The 9,683-nt window shown below is 45.6% G+C and overlaps 1 protein-coding gene across 1 annotated transcript; it reads right to left on the minus strand.

Moving 5' to 3' along the window:
* Window positions 1-8,378: 8,378 nt before the first annotated feature.
* Window positions 8,379-9,353, minus strand: PMIS2 (PMIS2 transmembrane protein). Its single transcript, XM_070772152.1, has 2 exons — window positions 9,036-9,353; window positions 8,379-8,823 (listed from the first exon to the last, which is right to left on the minus strand). Exons 1-2 carry the CDS (start codon window positions 9,249-9,251, stop codon window positions 8,695-8,697), a joined length of 345 nt encoding a protein of 114 aa, XP_070628253.1. The 5' UTR covers window positions 9,252-9,353; the 3' UTR covers window positions 8,379-8,694.
* Between the last annotated feature and the right edge of the window lie 330 nt (window positions 9,354-9,683).

Genomic DNA, 9,683 nt, shown 5'->3' on the forward strand with positions numbered 1-9,683 from the left:
GGAAGCAACAGTTAGAACTGGACATGGAACAACAGACTGGTTCCAAATAGGAAAAGGAGTATGTCAAGGCTGTATATTGTCACCCTGCTTATTTAACTTATACGCAGAGTACATCATGAGAAACGCTGGGCTGGAAGAAGCACAAGCTGGATTTGCTGGGAGAAATATCAATAACCTCAGATATGCACACGACACCAGCCTTATGGCAGATAGTGAAGAGGAACTAAAGAGCCTCTTGATGAAAGTGAAGGAGGAGAGTGAAAAAGTTGGCTTAAAGCTCAACATTCAGAAAACAAAGATCATGGCATCTGGTCCCATCACTTCATGCGAAATAGATGGGGAAACAGTGGAAAGTGTCAGACTTTATTTTTTGGGGCTCCAAAATCACTGCAGATGGTGATTGCAGCCATGAAATTAAAAGACACTTACTCCTTGGAAGGAAAGTTATGACCAACCTAGATAGCATATTTAAAAGAAGAGACATTAGTTTGCCAACAAAGGTCCATCTAGTCAAGGCTATGGTTTTTCCAGTAGTCATGTATTGATGTGAGAGTTGGACTGTGAAGAAAGCTGAGTGCCAAAGAATTGATGTTTTTGAACTGTGGTGTTGGAGAAGACTCTTGAAAGTCCCTTGGAGTGCAAGAAGACCCAACCAGTCCATCCTAAAGGATATCAGTCCTGGGTGTTCATTGGAAGGACTGATGCTGAAGCTGAAACTCCAATACTTTGGCCACCTGATGCAAAGAGTTGACTCATTGGAAAAGACCCTGATGCTGGGAGAGATTGGGGGCAGGAGGAGAAGGGGACGACAGAGGATGAGATGGCTGGGTGGCATCACTGACTCAATGGACATGGGTTTGGGTAAACTCTGGGAGTTGGTGATGGACAGGGAGGTCGGGTGTGCTGTGATTCATGGGGTCTCAAAGAGTTGGACACCACTGAGCGACTGAACTGAACCCTACAAAATTTATTAGTTAAATTAAATGATTTTTTAAATTATTTATATATATCAATAATTTTAAAATATTCAACAAATCTAAACTTGATATACAGTGCATGCATGCTGCATGCTAAGTTGCTTCACTTGTGTCTGACTCTTTGCAACACTATGGACTGTAGCCCACCGGGCTCCTCCACCCATGGGATTCTCCAAGCAAGAATACTGGAATAGGTTGCCATTTCCTCCTCCAGGGGATCTTCTCTACCCAGGGATTTGAACCCGAGTCTATTATGTCTCCTGCATTGGTTATTTACCACTAGTGCCACCTGGGAAGAATCGAAATAAACAACAAATTTGTTGGTCCATATAATTAAATAGAAAATTTAATTCAGAGAAAAACAAGAAAACAACACAAGGAAAAAAGTATTTAAAAGGTCCAGGAGATCTAATAGATAATAGGTAGGAATCTTCAGAAAAAGAAAGGAAGTAACAAGGTAATAATAAGATATAATTTTCCCAAGCTGGACCAAATATTGCTCGTGGAAAGAATTCACAGTTTCTGACAGAACGGTGCACAACACACACACACACACACACACACACACTCCTAGGCTTGTTCTGGTGAAGTTCCTGAATTCTAAGAGTAAGACAAACATCCCAGGAAGTCCTAGACAGTTCCTTAAATGGAGAGGCAGGGAATTCCCTGGTGGTCCAATGGTTAGGATTCCACACTTCCACTACAGAGGGCACAGGTTCAATCCCTGGTTGAGGAACTAAGATCCTGAAAGCCTTGAGATGGGGCCTAAACAAAAATTTTTTTTAAAAAAAGGAGAGAGAATTAGGCTGGCACCAGACTTACTGCCATCACTGAGCATGGACATGAGAAAATGGCTACAGACCATCGAGACAGTGACACAAAAATATTATCCCTAGTAAGATTGTTCATGTGTTCCAGTTATGAAATCTTTTTATTTTATCCAGGATTTAAGTTAACCACTCATGTATCATACCATAGGAAGTCCCGGAACTCTAACCCAACAAAAATTAAGACATCTCAAAATACAAGACAGAAAGGAGACAGAACAGTGGTAAGCAAGGTGTGTTTGTGTATGTTTTGAAAGCTGTTGTGAAAGTGTTAGTTGCTCAGTTGTGTCCGATTCTTTGCAACCCCATGGACTATAGCCAGCAGGCTCCTCTGTCCATGGGATTTCCCAGGCAAGAATACTGGAGTAGGTTGCCATTTTCTTCTCCAGGGGATCTTCCAGACCCAGGGATCGAACCTGGGTCTTCTACAATGGCAGGAAGATTCTTCACCAACTGAGCCACCAGGGAATGTATAGATAATCAAAACAAATGGGTTCATGTTGATGGTGAAACTGGACATTTGTAACCTGTGTTCCTATTTTTTAAATCAGAGAGATATGTTCTCTGTCATTTCTCCGCTAAAACAAAAAGGGAGAGAAAAACATGGATTCCAGGAACTAACAACTATAAGAAAAAGTGTGACACCCTAGGAAGACTGAAGGCTGCCTCCAGCTGGTGTGGAGTGTTCATAATGTGCACAGGTGGCCACAGGTGGTATGGAGCAGAAAGTGGCTGGAGGGGCCAAGGCTTAATAAATTGAAGGAAAGGTCAGCATGCATGGAGGAGCCAAGGCTTAATAAATTGAAGGAAAAGTGAGCGTGTATGTGTGTGTGTGTGTGTGTGTAGTTTTTGTTTCCTAAAGGTAACCTTTGAAGTTTTTAAAGTATTTATTTACTTATCTGGTGCACTAGTTCTTAGCTGTGGCCCTCAAGATCATCAATCTTCATTGCTGTATGCAGGATCTTTGATTGCGGCATGCTAAGTCTTAGTTGCAGCATGTGGGATCTAACTCCCTGACCAGGGATTGAACCTGGGCCCCTGCGTTGGGAGCGAGGAGTCTTAGCCACCAGGGATCTCAAGTTCTCTCTTCTTCTTTTTTTTTTTTTAACTTTTTGGCTGCACCATGAGGGATGCTCGATCTTAGCTACCCAACCAGGGACTGAATCCACAGTCCATGCAATGGAAGCACCAGAGGGTAATCTTGGAGTTTTAAAAACAATTTATTGAAGTATGATAGGTCCACTGTGACTCAAAGAATCTGCCTGCAATGCAGGAGGACCCAGGTTTGATCCCTGGGTTGGGAATATCCCCTGGAGAAGGGAATGGCTACAGACTCCAGTATTCTTGCCTGGGAAATCCTGTGGACAGAGGAGCCTGGCGGGCTACCGTCCATGGGGTCACAAAGAGTCAGACATGGCTGAGCAACTAACGCATCACTGAAAAGTGCACGTATCAGAAAGGTACAGCTCAGATCTTTTCCAACTGAACTCATTGGGTGAAAGTAAAAGTGAAAGTGAAGTCGCTCAGTGCTGTCCGACTCTTTGCGACCCCATGGACTGTAACCTACCAGGCTCCTCCCTCCATGGGATTCTCCAGGCAAGAGTACTGGAGTGGGTTGCCATTTCCTTCTCCAGGGGATCTTCCTGACCCAGGGATCGAACCCCGGTCTCCCGCATTCCAGGCAGACGCTTTAACCTCTGAGCCACCAGGGAACTCCTTCACTGGGTGAATACACACCCAGTGTATTCTGGCATTCTACTGTTTATGGGCATTTGGGTAGTTTCCAATCTGGGTTCTTAGGAATAAAGTTGCTATGAATATTCTAGCACAAGGATCCCCAACCTCTGGGATCTAATACCTGATGATCTGAAATGAAGCTGATGTAATAATAATAGAAATAAAGTGCACAGTAAATATAATGCTTGAATCATTCCCAAACCAACCCCTCCCCTTGCCCAAGTTCATGGAAAAATTGTCTTCCATGAAACTGGCTAGCACATCTTTTGGTGTGTTAGCTGTTCTAGCACATCTTTTGGTGAATATATGTACACATTTCTTTGGGTATAAATCTGTGGATGGAATGGCTGGGTTGCCAGAAGGATGCTTTTCAGATCCTGCTCTTGACTTTGATGTAGTTGCCTTGAGGACATCATCGGCTGTACCTTTAGAAGTCCGCAGCAACAGTCCAGGCTGGTGGTGTTCATGGAAGAGTTAGGGAGTAAACCCCTCACCTTCGAACATTCACTCACTCCTCCAGCCTACTGCTTTCAAACTTCCAGAACTGAATGATTACAGTTCAGAGAGGTGACCTCCTTCTGTGCTGCTCTTCCTGCTGGGGGACAGAGGAGTGGGGGACAGAAACTAGTGGTAAGCATGCCTAGGACTCTCTCTCGGGGCTCAGCCATCTGCTGCCTCCTAAAATTCACCTCTACTTGCACAATTAGAAAACCCAGCTAATCCTCCCAACGTTTAGAACTCAACACCTGTGTCCTCAGAGACGAATTATTGGAACAAGATGGACTAGGAATTGGAAATCACCATGATCAGTTCACAGAGGGGAGTTACTGACAAGTAGAATGCAGGGCATTTGGTGTTGAAAATCTTCAGTATTAACACATTTTCAAGACCTAGAGGTAAGAAGAAGTGTGGTATCAAAGTGTTTGAATACGTATGCACATGGAAATGCATAAAGGTAACTGAAAGAGTTCAGAGAAGGCAATGGCAACCCACTCCAGTACTCTTGCCTGGAAAATCCCATGGATGGAGGAGCCTGCAGTCCATTCGGTCTCTAAGAGTCGGACATAACTGAGCGACTTCACTTTCATGCATTGGAGAAGGAAATGGCAACCCACTCCAGTGTTCTTGCCTGGAGAATCCCAGGGGTGGTGGAGCCTGGTGGGCTGCTGTCTACGGGGTCGCACAGAGTTGGACATGACTGAAGCGACTTAGCAGTAGCAGCAGCAACTGAAAGAGTTACAATAAAATATTGTCAGCAATTACCTGGTGGCTCAGTGGTAAAGAATCCACCTTCCAATGTAGGAGACATGGGTTGGATCCCTGAGTCAGGAAAATCCCCTTGAGAAGGAAATGGCAACCCAGTCCAGTATTCTTGCCTGGGAAATCCCATGGACAGAGGAACCTGGCAGGCTACAGTCCATAGGGTCCCAAAGAGTCACACATGACTGAGCAACTAAACAGCAACCTACGAGAGGGGGAAAGTGATACCAGGACCAGCCATAACATGAGCTTTTTTGTGAGAATATATTTGTGTGGAAGTTGTGCAAAAAAAAAAAAAAAATTCTATGGGACTTCCCAGGCAGTTCAGTAGTTAAGACTCCAAGCTCCCAATGCAGGGAAGAGAGGGTGGGGGTTCGATCCCTGGATGGGGAGCTGAGATATTGCATGCCAAGGCACTGCCACATGGTGTGGCCAAAAATAAGTAAAATTAAATTTTAAAATCTCAGGTAAAGAAACAGTTTTAATGATCCAGAGGAAAAAGAGAATAAAAAATGACCTGGCCGATTTGGCCATGGGGGAATTCTGTTGAGAGCAGTTAGAGAGTTCTGGAGAGTCTGGGAACAATTCGTGAAGGGGCACATAGATAACTGAGCAAACAGAACCAACGGAGGAAGGAGGAGGAGGAAGGTGAGGAGAAGCAGGAGGACAAGGGAGAAGAGAAGCAAAAATCGGAGGAGAAAGAAGAAGAAAAAAATCTGAAGGAGTCCAGGCAGATGGGTTGCTTGGCTGTTGAGTTTAAAAATTAGTTCAGAGTATGTAATCACCATAAGTGGCTTCCCTGGTGGCTCAGACAGTGGGTTCAATCCCTGGGTCAGGAAGATTCCTCTGGAGAAGGGAATGGCAACCCACTCCAGTATTCTTGTCTGGAGAATTCCATGGACAGAGGAGCCTGGCGGGCTACAGTCCATGGGGTTGCAAAGAGTCGGACACAACTGAGTGACTAACACTTTCACTTTTTTCGCTTTTAATCACCATGAACCACCATGCTCAGTAATGGAGCATACTTACACAGGCCTAATGAAATATAATCCCTATAAATTGAATAAAAATGGTAGTCCCATTCTGCAGGAAGTAGAGGGGAGAGAAAAATGTGTAGGTGTTATATCTGTGTGTTTCATTATAATAATTCAACTGATGATGTCTCAAGATAGAATAGACATTTGGGGTTTATTCCCTGGTGGCTTAGCTGGTAAAGAATCCGCCTGCAATTCGGGATACTTGGGTTTGATTCCTGGGTTGGGAAGATCCCCTGGAGAAGGGAATGGCTACCCACTTCAGTATTCTGGCCTGGAGAATTCCATGAACTGCATAGTCTATGGGGTCGCAAAGAGACACGACACAACTTTCATTTTCACATTACATGTTGGTAAATACCAGATGAATGCCTGAGAGTGGAATGCAGGTTGGGGGGAGTTACGAGCTGAAGCAGAGAAGACTGGTTGGCTTTCCAAGTATTATAGCACAATATGACTTTTTTGGATTTGGCTGTTCACCCTGACGTAGGCCATCCTGACTCGACATGGCTCTGCAGATGAATGTGACAGCCCCAGCTTAGGCTGGTCTGGGGAACGACAGGGATGGCTGACCCTGACCATCCAGAGCCACTGACACAACAGACAAGCAGATATAATCTCCTTTCCCAGACACACCCATAACATGGAGCAGTATTGCACAACAGCATTGTAACAGCTAAGGTCAAGGTTAACCATAGACTAGCACTTTCATTCTCTCCTTCACTCGTTATTTTCCATAAACCTTCCACGACGAGTCTCTTGTTGGGTATGATTTTAAAGCTGTAACCCCAGATGTCTAAGCAATGTAACTCTACTTTCCTGCATTTACACAGGTTAGGGTGGATTAAGTTATGGAAATAGGCGGATCATATATAACATGGAACAACATAGTAGTTTATTCTCTGCTCCCATCATGGGAGGCGGTAGGGCAGTAGTAATCTTAGGGAGGTAATCTTAAAGTGGTAGTCCCTAAGATTCAGGGACTGAGGCAGATGGGAGCTCTTCCATCTCTATAACACGTGACCTTCAAATCACCAGGGGTATCATTTGCCCAATCAGCTAGGGGAGGAAGAAAAAGACAGAGTGCCTGTGCGGGAGATGGGTTAAGGCCAGGGTTATTTGTAGCACACATCATTTGTGATCACATACCATGAAACCAAAGACAATCTCATGGCCACGCAGGGGAACCTAGGAAATGTGACTGAGTCATGCTCCCATGAAGAAAAGGAGATGGGCATGGAGAAAGAGTTAGCGGTCTTTCCCCTAGCTTTTCAATTTGTTTCTACTGATAATTCCCATTCCCCTTGACTGTGGAAACTTAATTCCACTAAGCCTAAGGTTTCTTGTGCATTTAGGGTTGTCCGTGAAGCTAGGGCCCCAGAAGAAACCCCTGAGTGTTGTCGATGGGATCATCCTTGATCTCTATTTTCATTCATTCTGGATGGTGATTGTGTTGTCCCTGGTTTCCCTCTGACAGTCATTGTCACTCAGGCACTTGGCATTCTGTAAGCCTCCACCTCCTCCTCACCAAGCTGGGACATGAAATATCCTACTTGGCTGTCAGAGACCATTTCTTCCTAGACCTCCACACCATACAGCATATTTTCTTTGAAATCTTAAAGCCTCTCTAGGATTTGTATGTGCAGTGGGAATATAAGTATTAAGCAGGGTCTTTGACACCCTGCCCCTTCCTGAGATGAATGTTATTAGGGAAATTCTGATGGATATACTGGCATCTAGAGACACGACTGGAGAAGGCAATGGCACCCCACTCCAGTACTCTTGCCTGGAAAATCCCATGGACGGAGGAGCCTGGTAGACTGCAGTCCATGGGGTCGCTAAGAGTCGGACACGAATGAGTGACTTCACTTTCACTTTTCCTTTTCACGCATTGGAGAAGGAAATGGCGGCCCACTCCAGTGTTCTTGCCTAGAGAATCCCAGGGACGGGGGAGCCTGGTGGGCTTCAGTCTATGGGGTCGCACAGAGTAGGACACGACTGAAGCGACTTAGCAGCAGTAGCAGCAGAGACACGACTGAGCGACTGAACTGAACTGAACTGAGTCTTTCTCTACTTCCTCATTCCGTAAATAGGCAGCCATTTTCATTTCAGGATTAAGGGAGAGGCAGTCCTGATCAGCTCTGCTGGCAATTCGACTATTTAGTTCTTGAGGTCTTTCTTTCCTAAGAGTTTGGCTTTTAAATCTCAAAAGCTGGAGGAAGTTTCTATTTTCCCTCCCTTCTCTGAGACACTGGAAGCCTGGAATTCCAGTTTGAATGAACCTAGAGAACATTAATTCAAATTCCTAAATATCATTCTACATGGGCAATTATTATATCTATTTTACAAAGGAATCAGTTTCCAGAAAATTATCTTGTTGAAGGATATACAGTTTTTAAAGTGTCAGAAGTGGAATGTAGACCTACATCTGCCAGATTTCTATGTCTCTGTACTTCACCATTAGGTCATTCTGATTTTCACCTGATTTGGGAAACACATAGCCCTAGAGAAACACAGACACGTACACACAGGAGAAGCTGGAACATACCCTTCGATTTTATTGGTTTAAATAAATATTTTCCTGAAAGAGCAGCCCAGTATCAAGGCGCTTAAGGCATCTAGAGCATCGAAATGAATATGTCCAAGATGGATAACGACGGAGCTGGACGCCAAGAGCATAAAGTAGTGTTTTCTTGGGCTAGAGGGTTGCTTGGATGTTGAGCTCCTTGGCTGGTAGGTTTTCTGGCTAGGGGATATCCAGCTGTTGTTTTCTTGCATGGTGGCTGATCTGGCTGGTTAGTGTCTTGGTGAGCCCGTCCTGTTGGGGTGGGTGAACCTGTCAGCTATTGGGCCTGGACTTCAGACAAATAGAACTAAGAAATAAATGATGCCTAAACCGATGAGTATAGCGAATACATCCAGCCAACCAGTTCGGCCCGAGTTGATATAAGCTTCTTCCCATTGGCTTTTCTTGTTGGCCTGTCTGGTCTGTAGGAATGGGAGCTTTAGATTTGGGTTTCTGAGTCCAGCCTTGTCACACCCCTGGGTAATGGCTAGACACCTCTCCGGTCAGGAGGGGAAACCCCTACCCATATCCCAGGACAGGAGCAGATGCAATGGGGACAGCAAGGGGGCACGTAGAGGACAGCAAAGGGGGCAGGTAGAGGACAGGATGGGCCCAGGTTTAGGCACTGGTTTACCTTTACGCTGAATACGAGTGCAGTTATTCCCAGGGGAGGGAATAAAATTACGGCCACGAGGGTCAAACACAGGTAATCCGGGGCATAAAATAACAATTCTTCTTTCGTCTGTGTAATCACTGGTGGCTGAGCCTCTGCACCCGGTTCCCCTGGAGCCGCGGGTGGCTGGCCTGGGGCGGGGGGCGGCGCGCCGGCGTCGGCGGGTATAGGGGTCATGATTTTTATACCCTAAAAGACTCCAAGTATCTTCAAAACGGAGCCAAACCCGCTACGCCTCCCCTTGTTCTATCGAGAATCCCAAGACCCAGACCCCAGACCATCAAGGGCCAGTACTTCACAATGGAGAAATCAGAGCAGGTCCTGATTGGCTGCCCGTGTGAGGGGGCGTGGTCCCACGTTACTCAGCTCCTCCAGGATTCAAGAGGTTGTTGGGTGCGTACTGAGGCGCTTCAGTCCAGTCCGACTCTTTGCGACCCTGGACTGTAGCCTGCCAGGCTTCTTTCACTTTTCACAGGGTGCTCCATCCTTAGTCGGGACACTGACTCCGCCCACCCTGATAGGAATTAGTTGCAAGCCATAGGTTGGATTCCGGCTCCTGCTTCCTGCAGATCCCTATCTGCATTCAGGGCAGGAGGGAGTATCAGGGAC

The sequence above is a fragment of the Bos indicus genome, chromosome 18 (genome assembly GCF_029378745.1).
Source record: "Bos indicus isolate NIAB-ARS_2022 breed Sahiwal x Tharparkar chromosome 18, NIAB-ARS_B.indTharparkar_mat_pri_1.0, whole genome shotgun sequence".
Taxonomy (NCBI): Eukaryota; Metazoa; Chordata; class Mammalia; order Artiodactyla; family Bovidae; genus Bos; species Bos indicus.